The 26,003-nt window shown below is 37.2% G+C and overlaps 1 protein-coding gene across 3 annotated transcripts in view; it reads right to left on the reverse strand.

The window, feature by feature from the left end:
• The window catches only part of LOC127416134 (dynamin-3-like), a 65,817-nt gene that overhangs the window by 37,885 nt on the left and 1,929 nt on the right, over positions 1–26,003 (reverse strand). The window contains exons 3-15 of one of the 3 annotated variants that reach the window (XM_051655289.1): positions 13,896–13,969; positions 11,859–12,008; positions 10,935–11,138; positions 10,671–10,769; positions 7,950–8,110; positions 7,503–7,645; positions 6,893–7,028; positions 6,723–6,790; positions 4,634–4,772; positions 3,970–4,056; positions 3,734–3,804; positions 3,252–3,303; positions 1,330–1,359 (exon numbers count right to left, since the gene is read on the reverse strand). In XM_051655289.1, the coding sequence (XP_051511249.1) occupies positions 1,330–1,359; positions 3,252–3,303; positions 3,734–3,804; positions 3,970–4,056; positions 4,634–4,772; positions 6,723–6,790; positions 6,893–7,028; positions 7,503–7,645; positions 7,950–8,110; positions 10,671–10,769; positions 10,935–11,138; positions 11,859–12,008; positions 13,896–13,969 (1,414 nt within the window). The remainder of the gene's footprint in view (positions 1–1,329; positions 1,360–3,251; positions 3,304–3,733; positions 3,805–3,969; positions 4,057–4,633; positions 4,773–6,722; positions 6,791–6,892; positions 7,029–7,502; positions 7,646–7,949; positions 8,111–10,670; positions 10,770–10,934; positions 11,139–11,858; positions 12,009–13,895; positions 13,970–26,003) is intronic. The other 2 variants (XM_051655290.1, XM_051655288.1) reach the window with 2 other exon arrangements.

Genomic DNA, 26,003 nt, shown 5'->3' on the forward strand with positions numbered 1-26,003 from the left:
ATGGTAGAAAATGTAAGGGTGAAAGAAAAAGAAAAAAACAGGTCACCACTGTATATATTGTTGACAATAAAAAAAATAGCAAATTCAAATTGGATGGATGGATGGATGGATATACAGACAGACAGATAGATAGATAGATAGATAGACAGACAGACAGACAGACAGATAGACAGATAGACAGATAGAATGATAGATAGATAGATAGATAGATAGATGAGGATAAGAGAGAGAAAATGGAAGGATGAGAGAGCAGAGGTGAAGAAAGCAAAGGAAACAGAGAGACAGGATGGCAATGGAGAAGAGGGGAAAGGTCCAAAATATCCCGTTTCAATAGGAAATGTGAGTCATGTTCTGGCTCACAGTCCCTGATCGTCCCACTCTATAATTTGAAAACACAGTTTCATCCTGTGCCTTATTCATTCAATTAAAAAATATTACAAACAATCATGAAGTTGTTCTTTCAGTAGCATAAACAACATGTAACCTTAAGCATTTAAATCCAAGATGGCACTGTAAATGTTGATATCACCTTTACACTTAATGCATTGTTTCATTACCTACCGTTTGAATGAAACCTCAAAAAACAAATTACAAAAAAAAAAAAAAAAAAATTTCTTTACTTTGTGACTGTACCTGCCTAAAGTTTGCAGTACAGCAGTATTTTTGTTCAAAATCATAAATCTTAAATACACACACACCAAATTGACTGAGATCAAAGAGGAGGTTCATAATCCAACCTGTTTTTAACATTAGCGCATAACCTCACACACACATACAATTCTGTTTACAAGGCTGCAAACTGTAAGTAGGTTCAATCACAGGCAGTCATTTAAGAACAGAAGATATTTATTTACAGTGATTCAGAGAAATTCAAATGATGAATTACAGCAAGATAAATTAAGTTAAAATAAGATGATATCAGGATGTGGTTTAAGATTTCGTAAGACAGTCTGAATTTAAGACACCTCTGGACAAATCAGGATTCAGAATGAGTTCAAAGGTCAAATGAGTCATGTTTTGGACTGTTGGGTATCCAGACTGATTGAGGAGTCTTCAGGGAAATGTAGTGCATGAAAATACATGAAATACACACTGTATGACTTGAGCTGTTTAAGTACGAGTTGTAAAAAATCTGAATTTCTGAGTCCCAGAATGTCTTGGGTATGTTTTTGATTTACATGACTGCAGCATCAGACAAAGTGTGGAACATTAAGAGTTGAAAGATGTAAAGAGGTTTTTCCACACACATATACTGTATACACAAACACACAAACACAGAAACTGATGTTGGTAGACAATAGGTAAATCTTACAGACACTGGACTCGTACAATTTGACTGGGTGGAGGAGGGGCGGCACCCTAAAACATCAGCAGAGGGGAGAGAATAAAACCATTAAGATGGCACCAGCGGGTACGGGCATTTCTCCTGGCACACCATATTTTTATGTAAAAAGCACACATTCTTACAATCCAAACACTAAAAAGTTTAATATAATGAGGACATGTTCTGGTTATGAAACAGTAACAGCACAAATGCAGCACAGTGGGAAATGAAAGAATGTGTTCACTGTGTGAGAGCAGCAAATACTGAACAGTGGAGAGTGCAGGAGATAGAAGTATGAACAGATCAGCACGTAAGACCATCAATAAATTCAAACAGGGAGGATGAAGTGGAAGGAGAAACTTACACTTAAAGGGATAGTTCACCCAAAAATGAAAATTCTCTCATTATTTACTCACCCTCATGATATCCCAGGTGTGTATGACCTTCTTTCTTCACCAGAACACATTTGAAGAAAATTAGAAAAATATCTTAGCTCAGCAGGTTCTAAAATGCAAGTGGATGGTGATCCAATTTTTGAAGCTCAAAAAATTCATAGACAGTCAGCATAAATGTCATCCATACGACACCAGCTGTTAAATTAATATCTTCTAAAAGACACGATCACTTTTGGTGTGAAAAAGATAAATATTGAAGTACTTTTTTAACTCTGAATCATGCTTCCAGTCGTCAGCGGTACGCACGTGTGACGTAATCGCACTGGCATTTAAAACATGCAAGAACTGACATACGTGCATCACAGCTGGAAGAGCAGCGCTGTTTACAAGTGAGGAGGAGGAACACTTATCCTGTGCTTATCCTGGATGTCTCAACTGAGTGGAGTATCATGGCAACGTGAATACATCACACAAGAGATCTCCAACCTCTCGTGAAGCTTGCCGGAAGTGATGATTTAGAGTTAAAAAGAACTTAAATATTGATCTTTTTTCGCACCAAAAGAGGTCGTATCGCTTTAGAAGACATTAATTTAACCGCTTGTGTCATATGGATGACATTTATGCTGACTATCTGTTCTTTTTGGAGCTTCAAAAGTCGGATCACCATCCACTTGCATTTTAAGGACCTACTGAGCTAAGATATTTTTCTTCAAATGTGTTCTGGTGAAGAAAGAAAGTCATACACACCTGGGATACCATGAGGGTGAATAAATAATAAGAGAATTTTCATTTTTGGGTGAACTATTCCTTTAACTAAGAGGTTGGTCCTTAAGTGCTTTGAGATCAACTTTTGTTGCACAGCATTGGGCCAGTATATTTTAACAAATGTTGAAGGAATATTTCAGGTTAATTTTGATAAGTGCTTTTTTTTATAATTTATATTCTTCTTGAAAATGTTACTTGAGCAACAAAGTTTTTTAAAATTGATGTATATAGTTAAAATTAATTGATGCTTTATGCTGTATTCTGCATTCTCGTGCTGCCACCTAGAACGATGGAAAATGTTTGTCTGTTTATTTATACTGAGGAATGAGTGGAAATTATTGTCTGTTGTGAGTGACAGCATTCCACAGACTGTGTATAGACATTTAACTGACCATATTCTAAAATATTCCTTTTTTTACAGCCAATTTCATCTTTAAATATTGTTCCTTATCTGTACTAGATAAGTAGCCACAAAAGCTGATTATTGAATGGGTGGCAGAAAACAGTGGTAAAAGAGAGAGAGAGAGAGATCACAAGCGATCAACAACTAGCTTAAGTTTTAGATGTAACATGTTAGACAGACACATAAGTCACATATTATCTGATGTAAGACAGGTGAACAAAAGAACAACAGAGAGTATGCAGAAAAGAGAATCCTTTCCAAGAAAAACTCAACAGGATTGTCCAAACCAAGTTCTCTGATTATTTCTGATCTACACCAGATTCATAACATCCCCTTTTACAACTCATAAAACACTCTGACTCACCTGGTTCCCTGCTGAAGCCTTCTTACTCGTCTGATTGGGTTTCTGTTGAGCGCTGAAAGGAAATGGGTAAAGGGAGTGAGGTAGGGGAGAGAGAGGGCTGCACGATTATGACATAATTGTCTATTATGTCCTTTCATATTGCAAATCTAATTATAATTTTGATCAATAGCATTTACATTAAAATACTTATACTGTATGTGCCAACAGTATGCCATATTCTTCATGCTACACAGCCAAAACAAGCTGAGAATTGTGTTCCTAAATTATTTTATTGCTGTTTTATACATCAGTAAATGAAAACAGTGGAAATCAAATAAACAGTCACCCTCACATTTGCCCTCTCAGCAGCATCAAAATGAATTACACACATTAAGCGACTGCCTAAATGGAATGCTGTAATCAACACATTTAACAAGTAGTTAACTGCAGCAGCTGTAATTGTAATATGGGTTATTTATTCTATTTCTGCTTTGTGCGCTCACTTTGCAAATCCAATGAAATCTTCATGGTTTGTGTTGATATAGGAGAGCTGAATCTCTAGTGAGAGTAAAACCTGTGAGTAAAAACACACATACAGTACACACAATGAGATATGACATAAAAACAAGGATTTACGAACCCATGCTGATACTGTTTGTTTAGTCCATAACTGAACAGACTAAATTGTCTTGATGAGAAAGAGATTGTTGGATTGGTTATGTGCAGGTATTGGTCTGACCTGGTCTTTGGCTTGACTCTCTCGTTCTCGGATGTGTGTGGTCACTATCCTCTCTGTCTCCTCCCGAAGTTTAGGAAAGGCCACTAACTGAGGACATGCACATTAAAAACTTAAGCTGAAGTAAAAAGCACTCAAATCAAACCATCATAACATCTCTTTTCCATAAAGGGGGAATATACTACACCTTTTTCCTTTAAGACCACTTCAAGGTTAGATAGTTAAGGTTTCTTGCATTGTAATTTAGATTAACATGACCATTTCATCCCTCTTTCAGATCGTTAGAATTAAACAGGCTGTTTTTACTATAGCAAACAACAATGGTATAAGTCGATGACTTTTTGCATGTACAGGCATGCATCAAGGTGGGAAATGTTGCTGAATACTGAAAAAACATTGTAAATGTGTAAATATGTGGGCAGCCATATGTTAATATGCATATCTGTGATTTCTGACATCATAACCGCAATACATTCTGAATAACCTGTTTTTGGTGGACTGGGGAGGGAGCTTTTAATTGTGAATTTACAGTAAGTCTGCATCAATCTCTTTTAATTAAAAAAAATAAATAAATCCTGTATTCCATGATATGTCTTCTTTAAAGACTCTCTTTTACATTTGTCAAAACACTGTACTTGCATATACTCAGAATTACAAGATGCTGTACCTTGTTAGTACACTGTCGTACAGTGCTGATGAGCTCCTGAATCACCATATCTACACACTTGAGACATGGTCCTTTCAGTTTCACTATCTGTTTCTTCACTATGGCTTCAAAGGCCATATCAGGTGTGAAAAGGCCTGTCCTACATCACCAAGACATGAGAGGAAATGTGACTAAATTGAATACAGTTTGGAATACAAAGTAAAAGGAAAATACAATGGCCAAATGTATTTGGAAACTTTTGGACACTAAAGTTACACTAAAAATGTCTGAATGTCAATGCATTAGATGACACAATATCAAATACCAAGTAGCATCTGCAAACAAACGATGCTAGACTTTTTCTCTTAACTAACTTAAGATTTTTGCATAATACAATGACTTTTAACTTACTGGTCTGAAGTCAGTTCCCCTTAAGTTCACACACATTGACTATGGACATGTTCCACTAACCAGAGTTTGACAATCAGAGAGTGTCCAAATACATTTTCTCTTAATTTTGAACAATATATCTATCGTTTAATCATTTGAAACCCAACTACTTTTTGTGCTTTGGTTGAAGTGTGTTTGTGCTATATTTCTTTAAAAAGAAAAGCCACATGGTTTAATATTGTGTTATATAATGCATTCATAAATGTCTTGCATTATACTTGCATTATATAAGGCATACATTTTTAAGTGTGGCGTATATTTGTCCAAATGCTTTTTAGGGCAAGTAAATCTACCCACAGGAGAAATATATAAACGCTCTATAAGCGTATTTAACATATAACAATGTTAATTATAATTTTATAACATTTAAATACATATATAGATGAACGTATAAACAAAAGTAAATCTGTTTATCTTGAAGATGTACGAATATCTTAGGTCCTGTGACTGGTCATGCTTTTCATATTTTTTATTATTATTACATTTTAATCACCTTTTTGCCTTCACTAGTTCATTTTAAATGGTCATGTGGTGTGACAAATTAATTTTTAAATAAACAAAAATCACATGTATTCTCTCAATTAATATAAGGTCATGAACAAAAAAAATTGCTTTTTTACTTTCTTAAAGTTGTAAATGTTCGTCCTACTTTTTGATCTTCTGTTGTTTGTTTCTTTTCCTTATAATTTTTGTCTTTGTTTTTTCTTATTTTATTTCTGACACAAGTTGCTGTAAACATGTCATAGAAAAGGTGAGGTATTCAAATAAGCCCTTATGGGTTTCAAATCTCTTCTGCGCATCTCTTTTCTGTCATGCGTTCTTTTATCCTCATGGCGCTAAACTATTAAACTAAGCTAAGCTAAACTAAACTAAGCTAAACTAAGCTAAGCTAAACTAAGCTAAATTAAACTAAGCTAAACTAAGCTAAATTAAGCTAAACTAAACTAAGCTAAACTAAGCTAAACTAAGCTAAACTAAACTAAGCTAAACTAAGCTAAATTAAACTAAACTAAACTAAGCTAAACTAAACTAAACTAAGCTAAACTAAGCTAAACTAAACTAAGCTAAACTAAGCTAAATTAAACTAAACTAAACTAAGCTAAACTAAGCTAAACTAAGCTAAACTAAACTAAGCTAAACTAAGCTAAATTAAACTAAGCTAAACTAAGCTAAATTAAGCTAAGCTAAACTAAACTAAGCTAAACTAAACTAAGCTAAACTAAGCTAAATTAAACTAAACTAAACTAAACTAAACTAAGCTAAACTAAACTAAACTGAGCTAAACTAAGCTAAACTAAACTAAGCTAAACTAAGCTAAACTAAACTAAGCTAAACTAAGCTAAGCTAAGATAAGCTAAGCTAAGCTAAACTAAACTAAACTAAACTAAACTAAGCGAAGCTAAACTAAGCTAAACTAAACTAAGCTAAGCTAAACTAAGCTAAACTAAGCTAAGCTAAACTAACCACTGCATGTACAGCATATTAAAATAGAACAATTACAAAAATTATGTAAATAATTTTAGCTAAATTATAACATGCAACACCGCAGGACACTATTCAAAATACCCATCTGTAACTGTACTACAACTGCCATTTGTGTAAATGTTTCTGCGGTGAGGCCTTGATTGGGTATTAAATCAGTTAATAAATGTCTGTGTACCTGATCCCATGGATGTTTATAATGGCATAGCTGATCTCCCTTCGTAATTCTTTCTCATCAAACTCCATCTGATGTAGTGCGGGGGCACAAAGAACAGAAAATCAGCATGAGCTCTAAGCTCTGAATTGCAACAAGGTAAGTAATTGATTGATTTATCTTTCATACATCACCTTGATGAGTTCAAAAGGGAAGCGCTCATGAAAGACACGGTTGATTTTGGCTCCTCCAGAAAGCTCCACCGTGTCCACCTGATCACCAGATCCCTCAATCCTCTTCTCAAAGTCCAGCCCAAAGTGCTGTATCAACCTGGACAGCAGAGACATGACAGGTGTTTCAATGTGCGCTCTTCAACTTTGGTCTTAAAGGGAGAGTTTACACAACAATTTAAATCATTTACTCACCGTCATGTTGTTCTAGACCCATTATGACTTTCTTTCCTCCATGTAACATAAAAAGGAGATGTTAGATTGAATGATAGGGACTGGCAGCCTCAGTCACCATTCACTTTAATAATTGCTGTCATTCTGTCTAAAATCACCTTTTGTGTTTCACAGAAGAAAAAGTCATACAAGTTTAGAACAGCATGAGAGTGAGTAAATGATGATAGAATGTTTTGGGTAAACTAACCCTTTAAGTCATGCGCACACTACAAGACTGAAGCTCATCGCACTGCACACATTTAAAGATTCATCCACTCTCAGACCATTATCTGCAATGCCAACATGGATAAATTATGCATGTTTTTATGTTTATCTGTAGAGTATTTGTGTGTGGACCCACTGCATTAAAGCCTTGGTCTTGCGTGAGGGGTTGTCTGGGTTCAGATTCTTGTACTCCGCAGCCTCTTTATCCAATGTCAGGAGTTGACCCTGCAGTTGACTCCGAAATGCCGGTAATGTATCACGAATGTGGTTGGTGAGTTGCTAAGGAGATATGATAGAGGTTTAGGAGTGACAAAAAACTAGATTTGGACATTTTCTGAACAAAATGTGAGTGGTGCTTGCCCGTGCAAAACTCGCCATCACAATGCCAAAGTGTAGTGGTGTTCTGGGTGGTTGCTAGGTGGTTGCATATTTTGTTCCAGTCCCTAAGTTTGACCAATAATAGTGATGCTTGCCTCAACAAGCACCATTAATAATTCAAGTCTCAATCATTTGTAGACCCTTATTTATTTAAAATATGCAGTACTTTTTGCAATGTGTTCTGTATAGCATCATTCTTTGTCACCTGGTTGAGGACCCTCTGTAGGTATGGAGTACCCATGCAGTTCGCCATGTGTCTGTATGCTGGGTGTGATTTGAAGAACCGTCTCTCTGCAGCCATAGCTGCACTGATGTCTTTCTTCCCCTCAATGTCCTTCTGACTACGGTTTACCACACCAATATAACCTGTAATCACCACAGTGAGACTGAATTAAATGAGTAAATGAGAATAGTGTGCCCTTTCTCTTAAATTTCACAAATTATATGGTTTGATAGCTCAGTCGTTTCTGATAGACAGCAATGGAGAGCAAATACAGACTTTTGTGTAAAGGCCATTCTATACTTCTGTGTCAAACCTACGGCGTAGGCTATGCGTAGCTACGGCGGTTACGGCGTAACCTGTGGCATATCCTGACATGCACCTCTCTAAAAATGCAACAACACGTTGCGTTAACGCAGACTACAACAGCTGTGATTGGTCCGCTTTGTAACAAAAGACTGTCAGAGGTTGCTTCCCATCAGCTGCTCAGTGGTGCTCAACATTCACTCTCTGAAGATTACCTAAAGATCTACGCATCGTATCACCCTATTTTCGGGCTTGAAAACATCTGTTTATAACATATGTTGTATACAAATAAACAGCTTTTAGTCTGAGTAAAACAATATGCTTGTTGCATTCTATTCATTTGTTAATGTGAGCCACTGCATCTGTGGATATTTCTGATATTTGCAACCCTCTTTGCTCTGAACTAATTATCCAGTTCACTGACTAAATGTTTTACTACGAGTGTGATGAAATGTCATTTTGTGGGCATGCGAGGAGTTGCGTTTGACAGCGGTCTAGATTTTGTTACAACAATAATGACATGATGGACAAATTAAATAATCTGTTAAGGCAAAATATTTTGAATAAACTTTAAAACGCCACTGGCATCTCTATGACTGATGCCTTCATATGTTTGTCAGAGTTTCCACTAAGAAATTTTGGTGCCGTCCAGCGTGTCCGGGAATGCTACAGTTTGCCGGACAAACTGGAAAAAATCCGGTCATCTCATTTCAGTGTTAATTTTGCGCTGTAACGCGATGGACTATGCATAATAATGTAATATAATAATGATGGTAAATATTTGTTCTATATAGCTGCTTTTCTATAAAAAATAGTAAAAAACGTCTGTCAACAGAGAGCAAAAGTGGACAAAGCCAAAAAACTAAACTAAATTTGCCACATATCTTTTAGTTTCAAAAATAACAAAAATCGTTAGGTAATGTCTAGGGTGCACATGAATCCATCAGGCCTCCCGGAGCGGGATAACTCACGCTACTCAGTCATTTTTGACCCAGGGAAAACCCTGAAGAGAAAAAGCAACTCTACAGAATGGGACAACTCCCAAACGAGTCAAAAAAACAAAGAGGAGCTTGTTATTAAAGCAGAAGCAAAATCTGGTGTGGGTTAATCTCCTCAAAATATTGAAAAGGATATTAAAGCCAAAAGATGTGCTTTTTTTTAGCAAGAAGTGTTTAAATAATTTCTGATATTTTCTGCAAGACGTGTTTATTTTCATTGTGTTTTGCTTTATTTTGTATTTTTTTTTTTTTCTTTGTTGCATTGCTTTTGGAAGATAGAGTTTAACATAATAATAATAATAATAATAATAATGGTCAACAACATATCAGACTGAAATGTAACATTGTGGTAATGATTTAAATCCAAGTTGGTGTTTTTTTATTTATTTATTTTTTTTTTACTTTGACTATTGTCAAGTTCCAAATAAAGAGAAAATTATATAAGAGGAAGTATTTTATTCACTAACTAGATTATAGAGAAATAGGCATTGCAATATGGTTATTTAATATATAAACCAACTCTTTATTTTTATGACTAGCACAAAGGCTTCTCCAGAAGACGACAACGCAAGGCTGTTATGATGTGATTCTGAAATTCGAAGCTTCTCACTGCGGGTATGCAAGACAGGATTAACGGCTGCTTTTGCCAGCATGCGAGACACAACCTGTTGTATTCGTGGATTAGGGCTCTGCAAGCTTCGGGAAAGTTTGAACCTCCGTGGTAGCGAAGCGCTGTTATCACTGGCATGGCGTTTCTCTGTGCACTTGTGGCTCAAATAGGGATTGCTGACACTTCGTGTTAATATTTTTACCAGACATTGTGTCCGACAATATTTGAATTTGTCGGACATTAGGACATTTTAACGGTCAAAAACCGGTAATTACCGGCTAACGGAAACCCTGGTTTGTGTGTAAGCTTGTGTGTTTTGGTGTGCGTGTACTTGATCGGCTCACATCAATCACGTATAAATTATGTATACAAGTCGCTTCGGATAATAAGTCGCATAACCTTTCAGATGATGAATGAAACCGTGACATACATTCCTTATATTTTTTTTTTTTTTCGAAAGAAAGAAAGGAAAGGAAAGAAAAATTTTCAAACAGAGCTTACAACAAAACAGAAAGAATGTGAAGGAAAAGTCCTATAACTAGACGTCAGACTGTATCTTTATCTGCATAAATAACAGGAATAGGATTTCTAGAGCTCAACCCTTCTCCATGGCTAGACTACTGTATGTGTGTGTCTAATGCATTAAAGCAGCAGCAGGAAGCATGAAGACTCTGCACCTGGCCCTGTTTTAACCACTATAGCCTACAGCAGGCACTGCTTGGCACTGATTCAGATCCAAGAACTAACTGCATGGGCCTCTACCGATAGCACATTACTACATATGCGCTGTACCTCTGCGCAGTGGCAGTAACCGGTTCTCCAGCACGTCCCTGGCATCCGTGCCCTCGTCCATCAGATCCAGCTTAGTGATCACACCAATAGTGCGCTGGCCTGAAAGAAAGATCAAGCAAAACAGGAAGCAAAATAAGGGGAGAAACATATATAACTGTGATATAATTGTGGAAACTATTAACCGATTACCAAATTACCACTCTTTTACCACACAATTATAGCTGAGTCAAACAAAAGACATCAAGCCGTTAAGTTCTTTCTCACCCTGTGGATCCACATCTTTGGCCAGTTTAAGAGCATCAGAGTTAGCCAGATCCATGTTAGCGGGTGTGACAGCCAGGATGAGACAATTCTCTCTGCAGATGAACTGCATAATCATGTCTCTGATCTGGTATTCAATGTCAGGGGGCTGATCTCCTACTGGGACTTTAGTTATGCCTGGAAGATCTATCAAGGTCAGGTTCAAAACTGCGGAAAGAGAAATACAAAGACAAAAGCAGACAGAGAGACATATTTTGTAAAATAATTTCTGATTCAGTCAATGAAGCTGATTTTTTTTTATATATATTAAAATTCACAGTCAAATTATTTTTCAAGCATGTACATTCAGCGTGCTGTGAGCAATTTCAGACAAATAATGTTTCCAAACAGGTTGGTGGTGGCGGTGTAATGGACTAAAGCACTGAACTGGTAAGCAGAAGGTTGTTGGTTCAATCCCCACAGCCACCACCATTGTGTCCTTGAGCAAGGCACTTAACTCCAGGTTGCTCCAGGGGGGATGTCCCTGTAATAAGGGCACTGTAAGTTGCTTTGGATAAAAGTGTCTGCCAAATGCATAAAATGTAGGTTACCTAAGCACTCCCTCTGCCTTCCATTGTTGGAATTATAGGCAGTCCCACCCAAAACTCACAACATTGACTGAGAGTTGTCTCAAAGGTCTGCCTTTTTCTGTGTTAGTTTTCTGAAGGCTAACACTCGCTGGCTTAGGTGAGATTTTTTATTTATTTTTATTTTTTACTGTTTACAGAGCCTAGGGCCATCACAGAGACAAGTGTAATTTCTCAGGACACTTATTTGTGATATCTGTCAGGTTGTAGGCTCATTTTATGCATTATATTCTTTAAAAAAAATAAAGAAATAGCTTACAGCAGCTTTAATAAATTACTGATTGTTTTGTGAAAATAATACCATTTGGAGAGTAGACACGGAGGTTAATGGGAATGGAAGATATGCCCTTATTAGCTCCTGTGACTCTGTCTGTTTCCTCTACAATCTCCCGTCGAACCTCATCAAAGTCTGTAAACTTCTTCCCTTTACAGTGCAGGAACTCTGCATACTCTATGGCAAAGGGTGGAAAGCATGAATTACGAAAGTGAAACAACTGTTGGAAGGGGCAAAGACTGGTATTCAGCTATGCCTTTTAAAGACGGTCTAAAACCATTTAAAAAGAATTTACTCTCATTAATGGATCTTAAAGCTGACTTATTCTGCTCCTTAACATGGTAAACACTGCCCTCTTGTGGTCAATCAATGCACCCAACATTCAACGGTCAGTGCTCTTAACTGGTTTTGTGCAGTTTTACTTTGGACATCAAGTGAGGATCCTACACAGTACATGGGCGGGGCGATATGTAATACATTTTATCACTATATTTATATAAAAAATACTGCGATATCTGATTAAATCGTCAACCCCCCTGCCCCCGAGTGCCGAGGGTGTATATAATATTTTTGCTTTAAAAATTAAACTAATTTATTGAAACATAAAAAACTTAAACCAAAGATATTTCTAAATTCAAATTGCACTTCAAATGAAATTAAAAAGCAGTTAAAATAACGAAGTGGTCAATAAATGTATATTTAACCACCTCTCATTTGCCATCATGCAAGTATCCGTCTCCAAAGACAGGTGGAAAATTACTTGCGCAAATTAAGATCTAAAGAAAGTTATGAATGTAAACATAATAATAATTATAATTAAAATATAAATCTATTTAAGGCTCAAGGTGTTTTTGTTTAATTTATTATTTGCGAACCTGCAGAGTTCACAATGCATGTTAAGCTCGAACTGTTCAGTGGAAATAAAGCGAACTTAACTCCGAGCACCTCCTGGGAATGTCTTAGGTCATTTGCAGCATTCTCATAGACGACACTATTCAGAAAAGAGTGAGAACTCTTTGCATGCTCGTGTTCCACGAGACACGCTTGCGCTGCACGCCTCTGAACAAACAGCGAATCAGAAACACATTGACGGCTATTCTTTCGTTTGTTCTTCAAAATATAATAAAGTGTGTTTCTTCAAGCACGTGTCTTTGTATCTAACAGCATTTCTTGTCATGTGTCACTCCGAGACGTCTTGGACGCCTTGCTTTAGCACCCGCGACATGCCAAATGCGGGTGTTTCATATGCAGTGGTGGGTAATTTTGCTCATCTACCCGCCACTCCACATGAAATACCTGCATTTTGCGGGTCGCGGGTGCTAATTTCAAACACTGGTCTACCATTTAATATATCTGGTGACTTCCCAGCACCATGGTTTTGTTATTTCCCAATATTTTTGAACATTATCTGTCAATGAGCGTCGATGTCGGCATCAGGATATTTGTCAGATATCGTTGGAAAATAATTACATCATCCTAACGCCCAGCCCTACGCAGTACCAAAATTGTTCATCATATAAAAACAAGCAAAATGTCTTTAACATCAAACATTGAAATTTATTTATTTTTCCATAATCTGCATAGGCCTAAATATGCAGAATAGTTAACTATATGGGCTGAATAGAAAATAGATTTTTAAGGGCTTCTAATGACTGTCAGCCAGACTATAATTCAAAGTACAAAACAAACTAAGGTTGGCACAAATCATGTTTATCCTTGCAGAAAGTGAACAAACTCATATTCACCATAGCCTGGGTAGTATTTTCTTTTAACTTGCACTTTGTGTTCATGGTTTCAGGGATGTGCCCATCTGTTTCGCTACCCTAACTATACTTGATAAGTTGATACATTTAGTTGATACATTTTATTATTTGAAATTACCATTTTTTTTTTTTTCGCTGATGTCCCCAACCATATCAGAACACACAAAACTGCAACCCACCAGTTGGGAACCACTGTCCATATACTGCATAGTCAATGTTATTGCACATTATCAAAGGGCAATTTAGAACAACAACCAATAATAGGTATGCTTGTGTGTATGTGTGTGAGTATCTCTCATACCAGAGGTTGCACTGATGAGCTGAAGGACAAGTGGTCTCCTTGTAACAATTCCCGAGCCTCTTGGCAGGAAATCTCTAAAAAGAAAGTATTGGCCATTTTGTCAAAAGCCTATATAAATAAACACAATAGACAGAAGAATCCTCAAGCAAACAAACTCTCTTCACATGATACACGGACACAGTCCCTGTCTGGGGCACAGAGCCAGAATCTCTGTCAGTGCATACTTGGACTAGTTCAGTCAGTGTGTACAGTCTCACAGTGAACCATAAACCCTGTGCCCCGTCACACCTCTTCACTCATCGCCTCATCCTCAACTATTTATGGCAGGTTTACACACAACATCTACTGGCCTGGGCTGCGTTTCCCAAAAGCATCATAAGCTAAGTAGAACATAGAAACCATTGGTGCCAGTGGTCTCTACAATCAATTTAAGCTTGCGATGCTTTTGGGAAACGCAGCCCTGAACATTTATAGATGAGTTGTGGGACATTCTAGCCTTGAATAACCAGTGGATTTCACTGATATTAGTCCAGTCAGAATCCAGAACAAGTTCATTTTCACTGTCTGTGTGCAGAGGACATGAGAGGTGAAATGAGTGGACACTATTAATGAAATAGTACAGCACAGGAACTATATCTGGGTGACTAATATTGTTTACAAGGTGATATGCGTGTTTTAAGATGCTAAAATACGTTCTCCTATCCCAGTTTAATGCACAGAGACAACTCTAAGTAAGCATTAGTAGGTTGAGCTCCATAAAAAGCGTAAACACGGCAACACTTTCATCATTGCCCTGTTCGTGGTCCAACATGTCAGCTTTTGGCTCATCTAATGGTGTGAGTTTGGGGCCTGTATGTCTTAAAAACTGTTTAGATATTTGTTCTTTATCCAACCAGTTTTATAAGAGGCAACAATAAAATGATGGGAAAAGTTGGACTTCTCCATGGAAAAATGTGCTTCCCATTCAGTCTGATCAATTCAAAGCTTGAGATAGTCACTATACTGAATGATAAAATGTGTGCAGTACTAAAACAGAACTATGGCCCAAAATAGAGGGGAACTCCCACTGGATCAAACCCAGTTAAAGGCATCCTCACATGGGGCCAGGATGCAGGTGGTACCAACCACGACAGCTGGATGGATACTTTAGATAAAAAATGAAAATTACCCATGTGCCCTTATTGTTGCTAGGGCAAGCATCACTATTATTTTGCTCATAGACTTAGGGTTAGAGATTTGAACAAACACGTAACCCTAAAAGTTAAACTTGGTGAGTAATTCATCCTGCACTATTTCTGCTACAGACATGATGATACCTCAAATCGTGTAGTTTGTTAAGGAGAGGCATGCTATTACTAAGTTTATAATTTTGCCTAGCGAATGAAAGTGAATAAAATCCCATAAACTTACACTGTAGGAGGGACTTGAGCCGGAATATCAAGAGGCTTGGGGTAGGGTTTCCGACTTTTTGCCACACAAATACGAGACACTTGAACATTTAGAGTGTGTCAATATGAGAAATTCCGCCATGAGACCGAGGAGATGTTTTACCATCTGACAGATGGGTAAGGGGATGGAGGTTGTATTTCATGATGCCTTTAATATGGGACACCTTTAAAATGCTGTTTTGCCCCTTAAAAATATGACAAAATACGGGATGTCCCAGCCAGGGTTGGGAAGGTTACTTTTAAAAGGCATTCCGCTACAGATTACAGAATACACGCTGTAAAATGTCATTTGTAATGTATTCCATTAGATTACTCAAAGTCAGTAACGTATTCTAAATACTTTGGATTACTTCTTCAGTACTGGCAAATTTTTCACTTGTTTTGACAAGTAAATAAAGTAAGAAAATTTACTTTAATTTATCTTGCTTTAAGGACTTTTTGATATTTTTACAGAAAAACAATATTTAAATTCTCATTATGAATAAGATTTTTGCAGTACATCTTTGCTCTAATATCAAAGGTCTTACTAGAGAAAAAAAAAGTTATGCTCCAATGTGCATTTTCATCATAGATATATTGGTTGTAGCTTTATGTATGATGTTAAAGACTACATTGGTTAGCATTTCTTGTAAAAATACCCTAACCTCATAAAAAACATTGACAAGGCGTGTAATCATGTATTTATTGGATTTATGTTTCATCTGTCAAAGCGTTTCTAACTGTTTTCTTGTTAAGCTGTAGAAACGTGATGTAGCTCCTCTATTAAGCTCCCAAGGGAAAATTCCTCGATGTCAAATCCACCTTTTCACTCACAACAGTATGAACTTGTATGAATGTAACACATCATAAGAAAGTGTTTCACTGCTGTTCAAATGCACTTTGGAGTGCATCATTTATATGTATAAATGTTTTCCATCTGAAATGACTAAACATTAAATGAAACAAATGAAAATAAAATGCAAAGTAATCTCTTCAGTTATCAAAATACTTTTTGAATGTAACTGTATCAGAATCAGAATCAGAATGAGCTTTATTGCCAAGTATGCTTACACATACAAGGAATTTATATATATATATATATATATATATATATATATATATATATATATATATATAATGTATATGTGTATTTATGTATGTGTGTATATATATATATATATATATATATATATATATATATATATATATATATATATATATATGAATATATATACACACTTATACATACATACATACTGCAAATCTAAATACAAATCGGTTATATGCAGTGCAAGGGAATGAAATGGCAGAAGAGGTAGAATGTGTTGGATAATATAAAAAGACTAAGCTGTGTATTGCACATTAATTATTGCTCAATGAGGCAATTTAACTGTTCATGAGATGGATAGCCTGAGGCAAAAAACTGTTCCTGTGCCTGACGGTTCTGGTGCTCAGAGCTCTATAGCGCCAGCCAGAAGGCAACAGTTCAAAAAGGTAGTGGGCAGGGTGAGTGGGGTCCAGAGTGATTTTTCCAGCCTTTTTCCTCACTCTGGAAGAGTATAGTTCTTGAAGGGAGGGCAGGGGGCAACCAATAATCCTCTCAGCAGTCCGAACTGTCCTTTGTAGTCTTCTGATATCCAATTTCGTAGCTGAACCAAACCAGACAGTTATTGAAGTGCAGAGGACAGACTCAATGACTGCTGAGTAGAACTGGATCAGCAGCGCCTATGGCAGGCTGAACTTCCTCAACTGGCGAAGGAAGTACAACCTCAACTGTATTCTGATTACCAATGATTTAAACTGTAACCGTAGTGGAATTCAGTTACTTATATTTTGTATTTTAAATACGTATTCCTGTTACATGTATTCCTTTACTCCCCAACCCTTGTCCCGGCTAATACAATTTTTTAGGGAAAATCACAAGAATTCTGTGGAAGTAATTTAAACCAAAATATTTCATAACAAACATTCAAGGGATAGGGAATGCGTACAACTTTTATGAACCAAAGATGTCGCAATTCTGTGCGTGCAGATTCCACCTAAGTCTGGCAATCACCCAGAACACCCTAGCAACAACCCAGTAATGCCCTGGCACCATACCAGCATTGTGAGGACGAGCTTGCATGGCAAGCACCACTCACATTTTCTTTGGGAAATGAAAAAATTTATTAATCCTAATTACTCTGTCCAATTTAAAAGAACAGACTAGCCAAAAAATCTATCTGGGCTAGCATGAATAAGCAAGCCAGCCTGTGTTATTTAACTCGAACTTTCACCCAGGCAATGACCTGTCTCTGTATTTGACAAATGGCTCATACAACTTCAACAATGTCCTTTACATTTCCAGTCATTCTCAATACTTACCCCTGACCTCCACTTTCTAGCCCCCTTAACAAAGCCCCTCTTTACTCCACTGCTCCACCCTCCTCTTCTCCCCTTTTCTTTCCTTTCATTTCTACTTTCCCGTCAATTCACCCTGTCACTCCCCCAGTACCCAGCATAACTGTAGTAAACAGACATGTACAATAATACAGGACTGAGCGTTGCATCTTTGTAACATAGCCTGTATGCTTATACTTTTCCGTGGGAGTTTAACTGAGTGTTAAATTACTAAAACAGTTTAACAAATCATTTGGAGATTAGAGTGGTTTACCCAAACAATTTAAATTCTGTCATCATTTATTCAAATAATCAGTTGTACTTACAAATATCGGTTCTAGTTTGTGCTGTTCAGGCCAAGTTTGGAACTTATTACAGCATTTATTATTGTACTGTTGATGAATCGCTTGTGTTGTAGCATACCTCATTTGTAAGTTGCTTTGCTTAAAAGTGCCCGCTAAATGAATAAATGCAAATGTAATACAAACCAGTCTGAGAACCTGACTAAATTAAATTTAATATTCCATGTTGATCAGTTGAATTACTAAGTCAGAAAATAAGTCATCACTTCTGTTTCTGATTTCATCTGTTTGTCCCGTAAAACTGTTTGTCATGTAAAAAAATCAACTTCCAAAACCAAGCACTCTCCCTCCATCAGTGAGATCTCATTTCACTAACCCATTTCTTCAGGCATCTCTGGTGTTCCCCTGGCTGGCAGTGATACTGAAAGGACAGATGGCTGAGGGTGCAGTGCTCTCCGCCATTCATATATAACTCATTGCTATGGATACGTGTACTCATTACTTCCTCTATATCAGCTCTAAGTAGGCCATTATATGAATGCACCACGGAAGTTCATACTGGTGCATGAAAAAGACCACAGAATTCCACTTCATTCCACACTTATCTGCATTGAAAGGAAACAAATCCTTTTTTCAAACTGTAGCATATTCAGTCACAGTGTTCAAAACTAACATCAGAAAAGCAGGTCAATATGGCTGCAATAATCACTTAATGGGATAGTTTACCCCATTTTAATTCTGTAATCATTTACTCACCCTCATGTTGTTCCAAACCCGTATTACTTTCTTTCTTCCGATCACATGTGGTCAGGTGAGACACATCATTGTTTACACCTGGTTGCTTAAATGCGTCCCCTGTGACCACTTGTGTTTGGATTTTGAGGGGATGGTCTCTGATTAAATGTCAACATACACTCAACACTCAACCCTTTGAATCATCAATAGAGGCAGGAGCTACTTAATCTGCTATATAGTCTCTTAAGTATACGAAAACCTAAATGAAATTCGAGAGCTAGGGGCAAGGTAAGATTTTTAGTGAATAACAAATTATTATTATCGTTTTTTTTTTTTTTTTTTGCTCCTCACACAATACTATTAAAAGGCTTTATAAGACTAGCAGTGTAGTGCACAAGTCATCTGAATTACTTCTATGGTGCTTTTATGGTATTTTTGTCTTTTTTGGAGCTCAACAGCCGTAGTCACCACCCAATTCCCTTGAATGGGAATGATCAGCCAGAACATTAACACATCAGTCACTATGTCAGTGTGTTACTGCATGATAATAAACCGCAAAAAAAAAATCATAAAATACAAAGAAAGCGCAAATAAAACCAGGGCACTTTTTCTCAGTTATTTTAGTGGAGTACCTGTATTAAAAGAATATTCCATTTTCAATACAAGTTAAGCTCAATCAACAGCATTTGTGGCATATTATTGATTACCACAAAATTTTATTTGGAATCATCCCTCCTTTTCTTTAAAAAAAGCAAAAATCAGGGGGCCTGGGTAGCTCACTGGTAAAAATACGCTGGCTACCACCCCTGGAGTTCGCTAGCTCGCTAGTTCGAATCCCAGGGTGTGCTGAGTGACTCCAGCCAGATCTCCTAAGCAACCAAATTGGTCCAGTTGCTAGGGAGGGTAGAGTCACATGGGTAAACTCCGCGTGGTCGCTATAATGTGGTTCGTTCTCAGTGGGGCAAGTGGTGAGTTGAGCATGGTTGTGGCGGTGGATGGCGTGAAGCCTCCGTTTATGTCTCCGTGGCAACGCGCTCAACAAGCCACATGATAAGATGCATGGGTTGACAGTCTCAGATGTGGAGGCAACTGGGATCCGCCACTCGGACTGAGGCAAATCACTATGCAACCAGGAGGACTTAAAAGCACATTGGGAACTGGGCATTCCAAATTGGGAGAAAAAGCAAAAATAAAAAAATAAAAATCTTGGTTCAATTGAGGCACTCCCTTACAAAAAATTCTAAAATAGCAGCAAACTTGCAGTAAATTTGCCACTTGTTATTTTCACATGCAAATGAGCTTTTAATTCACTATAAATGTTTGTCAGAAGTTTGCGGCTCTTCGCCGGTAGTGGTGAATCTCTGGCAAACCTTTGGCAACAATGGACAATTTGCCGTAAGTTTGCCGCAAAGCTCCTTTGAATGTGAAAATGATCAGTGTTGAATTTGCCATGAACGCTTGATTTTAGTAAGGGCAATGGAAGTCAATGTGGCCAATCCGCAAACATTACAATTCTCACTGTTTCAAAAGTATAGCCTCAAGAGATAAAGGATACGCGTGTAAAAAATATTTTTGTGGGATAAAATCCCTTAAAAACCTTTTCTGTGTAAAGTTATAGACAATTATACAACTTACCATGACAATGTAATGTCAAAAAACCCTAAAATGACTGTAATAATGACCATTTAAACAACTTTACAGCTCAAATAATACATGAGTTTTAACAGAAGAATTCATGCAAGTGCTTTTAGAAAACAATAAGCCTTCCAGCCAGGTCTCCTAAGCAACCAAATTGGCCCAGTTGCTAGGGTGGGTAGAGTCACGTTGGGGTAACCTCCTTGTGGTCGCTATAATGTGTGGTTCTCACTCTCAGTGGGGCATGTGGTGAGTTGTGTGTGGATGCCACAGAGAATAGCGTGGGCCTCCGCACGCGCTTCGCCTCCGCGGTAACGCGCTCAACATGCCACGTGAAGAGATTCGTCCTCCGCCGCCCGGATTGAGGTGAGTCACTACACCACCACGAGGACTTAGAGTGCATTGGGAACTGGGCATGCCAAATTAGGGAGAAAAGAAAAAAAAAAAAAGGAAAGAAAATGATGAGCTTAACATTTCTCGGTTTAAACCCTCCAATAATAGGCCGCATTCACTTTCATCGTCCCCCACTGACTTCCGTTATAAGTGCCTCACTGTAAACTTCTGATGATTTTTGCTTCTTTTTTTTTCTAGAAAACGAGGGTTGAGTCTAAACAAATTTTTGTGGTAATCAACATTATGGCACAAATGCTGTCGATTGAGCTTAACTTGTATTGAACCCAGAATATTCCTTTAAAGGAGCTTCAGATGTTCTTACTTCTCATCTGTTTCCCTGCATGTTAATGTCAGACACACTGAAGAAGATCTGTGAAGTTTTCGTGCTTGTGTATGTGTTCGCTTTTTCAAATTTTCCATTTGGACGGTTGTTGCCTTTTAAAGCCGCTCGTAACTGGCAAAGTTTAAACTATTGTTTTAGCGCAGCAGTGGATTGACAGGTTAGGGGTGGCGCTTTACTGCTGTCCGGGACGCATTCAGGATGGATTAGCGGATACACCTCAGATATAAACGGGGACCAAAGAAGATTGTGGCAGCGGGGGCGTGGTCAAGCATCTCTCCGGAGAGAGAGAAAGCGGTAAGGGCGCTTACACCTGAGCTAAATTATGTCTAACACCTGTCTCTAATTTCAGTGAGCACGGGGAGAGCGGCATAAATAGAGACACACCGCAAATAGAAGAGGGAGAGCCTGGGCACCACAGACCGGAATGAAACAAAGAGTGTTATTATTACAAATGACGAGAGTTTATTTTGTGCAGCGGTAGGCGATTGGAGATTAACTTAGTGGATAACACAAAGACTGTGAGACTGTAATTGTGCTACAGACGCAGAAAATAAATCCTTACCTAAAAAAGGAAAGCTGCTTCTCGCCTCCTCCTTTACAAAGATGTTAGACAGAATGACAGTACACTGAGAGCCTCAGTCACCATGCACTTCATTACACTAAGTGTAAATAGCAACAAAAAGCATCTTCTTTGCACTAAGTGCAAAAAACTTTAGATGCTATTTTCATCCCAGTGCAAATAGTGGCAGATGCTATTTGCACCCCTAATTAAATACTAACATACAGTATAAGGGCATCACTACAGCATGTTTATTGTGTTTATTTAGAGTCCCACAGACACCCTACACCAATCCCTACCCCCAAACCTAACCCTACAACCTTCCCTTACAAAAATGAACCATGGTTAACTACAGTAACCATAGTATCACCATAAAATCAAACATGGTTACTATATTAACACCATATTACTGTAGTAAAACCATGGTAAACTGCATTAAAATGATGGCTTCCACCAAATAAAACATGGCTACTACAATATTACTATGGTAAAAAAATCATGGTTACACCCCGACCTTCACCATGACCAAATCTCTGCAAGGAAATCAACCATTGTCTTCAGTTTTTATTCATTATTATAAGTGTTAAAGAAAATATTAAGAGTGGAGACAGGAAACAGCATGGGAAAAAGTGGGACAAAAGGCAGAATCGAACTCGGGTTTTTCGCACGAAAAAGCAAATCCACAGCGGTGTTACTCATCACGCCACTGCAGCGGCACTTGGGCTGTAGTTTGTCTTCAGTTTGTGTGTTTCCACTTTCCACCAGACTACTGGAGTGCAAATAGACGAGCTGTGTGGAGGGTGCTTTTTACACCAAGAGCAAATAGTTACTTCGAAGAAAAAATTACAGGTTTGGAATGACATAAGGGTAAATAAATAATGGCTTAAGAAATGATTTTCTTATTGGGGTAAACTAACCCTTTAAATCATCAATCATAGAGGCAGGAACTACTTAATCTGCTACAGTATGTAGTGCTCTGAAACAAATTAAATTCGAGAGCTAGGTAGAACATAAGATTTTTAGTAAATAAATATATATATATATATATATATATATATATATATATATATATACAATTTTTTATTATTTTTTTGGTTCCTCACAATCCTATTGAAGGGCTCTAGAAGAATTGCAATATACTGCAATAAAGTCATTTGGATTACTTTTATGGTACTTCTATGGCATTTGTCTTTTTTGAAACTCGGCAGCCATAGTCACCATCCACTTCTGCTGAATTGGTGGTATCAGCCAGAACATGGGAACGATCAGCCAGAACATTCTGCTAGTTGACTCCTTTTGTGTTCCACAGTAAAATAAATATATATATATATATATATATATATATACATATACATACACAGTACTGTGCAAAAGTTTTAGGCACTTGTGAAAAATGTTGCATAGTGAGGATGTCTTCAAAAATAATGACATAAATAGTTTTCATTTATCAATTAATGTCATGCAAAGTCCAGTAAACAGAAAAAAAAGCTAAATCAATATTTGGTGTGACAACCTTTGCCTTTAAAACAGCACCGATCCTCCTAGGTACACCTGGACACAGTTTTTCTTGGTTGTTGGCAGATAGGATGTTCCAAGATTCTTGGAGAATTCACCACAGTTCTTCTATCTATTTAGTCTCAGTTGCTTCTGTCTCTTTATGTAATCTCAGACAGACATGATGTTCAGTGGGGGGCTCTGTGGGGGCCATGACATCTGTTGCAGGGCTCCCTGTTCTTCTATTCTAATCTTTTCTATTTGCAAATGTAATGTTTGGGAGTCTAAAATGTATTTTTCCTATTGACACTAAAGCTGAAGATATAAATAACCATCTTAAGACAAATGTTTTTGTGAAACATCTTATGTGCCTAAGACTTTTGCAAGTTTAGGGTCACTTACTCATTCTTTATTTTATTTTATTTTTTTTATTTTTATTTTTTTCACATTTTAGAATAACAGTAAAGTCATCACAACTATGGAATAATAGAAATGGAAATATGGGAATTATGTTGTGAATAAATCAAAATAAATCAAAACTGTGTTATATTTTAGCATCTTCAAAGTAGTCACCCTTTGCCTAGAATTTGCAGACAAGTACTCTTGACATTTTCTCAGCCAACTTCTTGAGGTATCACCCTGAGATGCTTTTTAAACAGTATTGATGGAGTTCCCATCTATGTTGGGCACTTATTGGCTGCTTTTCTTAATTATTTGGTCCAAGTCATCCATTTCAAAAACTTTTTTTTTTTAATTAAATTTTAGTTTTGTAATTAAATAAATAAATATGTTGGCAAAATTCTATTTTTGTCTACAAAACTAATTTCAAACATTTAAACATACGCCTTCAGATCAAAAGATTTTTAAGATCATGAGAAACATTTCAGGCAAGTGACCCCAAACTTTTGAACGGTAGTGTTACATTCCAAGTGTGACTCGAAAACTTAATTTTTAGGTTGACAATTCCTTTACCAAGTTTAGAATGCTGGTTCAAGCTTGCCCTCATTTCCTGATTTGGTTCCCCAGATTTTCTAGTTAAGAATTCATTGTCCCGGGTTATGCAAGTCCAGCACTACATTTCCTCTTCTTTCAGCTACCAGACTCAAAATCAAGTTAAGAATGTTTGCCTGCAATTCTAATCCAATTTGGTGATAATTTAGAAAAATCTCATTCATGTACTTACAATGGGAATATTTGTAAACATATTGCAGCATTTCAAAGATAGAAATGGCAATCTTGGGCCATCACAGCTTGTTCTATATAGTATAACAGTAGCTATACTGTGGAATAAAGAAAGAGTCATTCAGAATATACTGGATCTCCATAAACTGCCTTGGAGCATGTTGCTTTGCACAAGAACTGAGTTTTGAGGTTGATGGCTAGAATGCACTCCTCTCTCTCAGATAAGCATGCAACCGCTGTTTCTCAGCCAGACACAGTCATCTCAAGCAGGTGAAAACCACTTCACTTCAGCTCACCAAACTGATAAGCACTGAACCTTAGCAAACAATGGCTTTCACTAACAATCACAGCTTCCTTTTGGACAGGCTCAGTCTTTCCCAGCGGAAACCAGCATGCAAAGAGAAGATCCTGTGAGGTCCTCTTACGCAAAGACATCAGAAGATAATAAAAGGTGACACACAACTAAGTGACTGTTAAAATATCTAAATATCGGTCATATGTTAATAATAAAGTCTAGGGCATCCAGAAAAGGGAATGTCATAATTAACAGCTCAATTCCATATAAAATATACTGTAGTGCTTATGGTGCTTTTTGTAAATCCTTAACAGCCCACGGTCACTATGAAGTGTTCGAAAAGATGCTTCAAAATTCCCTTCTTTAACTTCCTCTCAAAAACATAACATCATTCGGGCTTGGAACAACATGAAGGCGAGTAAATAATGACAGAATTTTCATTTTTGGGTGGACTATCATTTTAAATAATACAGTATAGGAAAATGCTGCCTTCGGAGCCTGTTAAAAGAGGTAGGATGGAAATAAGGTGCTTTTCAAACTGTTTTAAGACCAGTTTCCTTAAAGGGATAGTTCACCCAAAAATGAAAATTCTTTCATTCACTCACCCTCATGGTATCCCAGGTGTGTATGACTTTCTTTCTTCAGCAGAACACATTTGAAGAAAAATATCTTAGCTCAGTAGGTCCTTAAAATGCAAGTGGATGGTGATCAGACTTTTGAAGTTCCAAAAAGAACAAATAGTCAGCATAAATGTCATCCAAACGACACCAGCGGTTAAATTAATGTCTTCTAAAGTGATACTACCTCTTTTGGCGCAAAAAAGGATTAAAATTTAAGTACATTTGAACTATAATCTAACTCTTCTGGTAAGCTTCATGAGAGGTTGGAGATCACACAGTCTCTCGTATGACGTATTCGCGTTGTCAGGATACGGGCGTAATCTCACGTTCTCCTCTCGTTTGAGACATCCAGGATAAGCAAACAAACGCACCATTGTGAGTATAAATAGATACAAATATAGATCTAAACCAAAATCATTGAAGCTTCTGTACAGCGTTCCTCCTAGTCAGTTATAAACAGCGCTGTTCTTCCATGTGTCGTACATGCATTAGTTCTTGCTTCTCTCACGTACCAACGCAATTACGTCACACATGCATGCCGCATCTGCCCGGAAGCGATGATTTAGAGTTTGTATAAAAACGTAAATATTGATCTTTTTTGCACCAAAAGCGATCATGTCGCTTTAGAAGACATTAATTTAACTGCTGGTGTCATATAGATGACATTTATTCTGACTGACTGTTCTTTTTGGAGCTATAAGATATTTTTCTTCAAATGTGTTCTGCTGAAGAAAGAAAGTCATA

The sequence above is a fragment of the Myxocyprinus asiaticus genome, chromosome 25, assembly GCF_019703515.2.
Source record: "Myxocyprinus asiaticus isolate MX2 ecotype Aquarium Trade chromosome 25, UBuf_Myxa_2, whole genome shotgun sequence".
Taxonomy (NCBI): Eukaryota; Metazoa; Chordata; class Actinopteri; order Cypriniformes; family Catostomidae; genus Myxocyprinus; species Myxocyprinus asiaticus.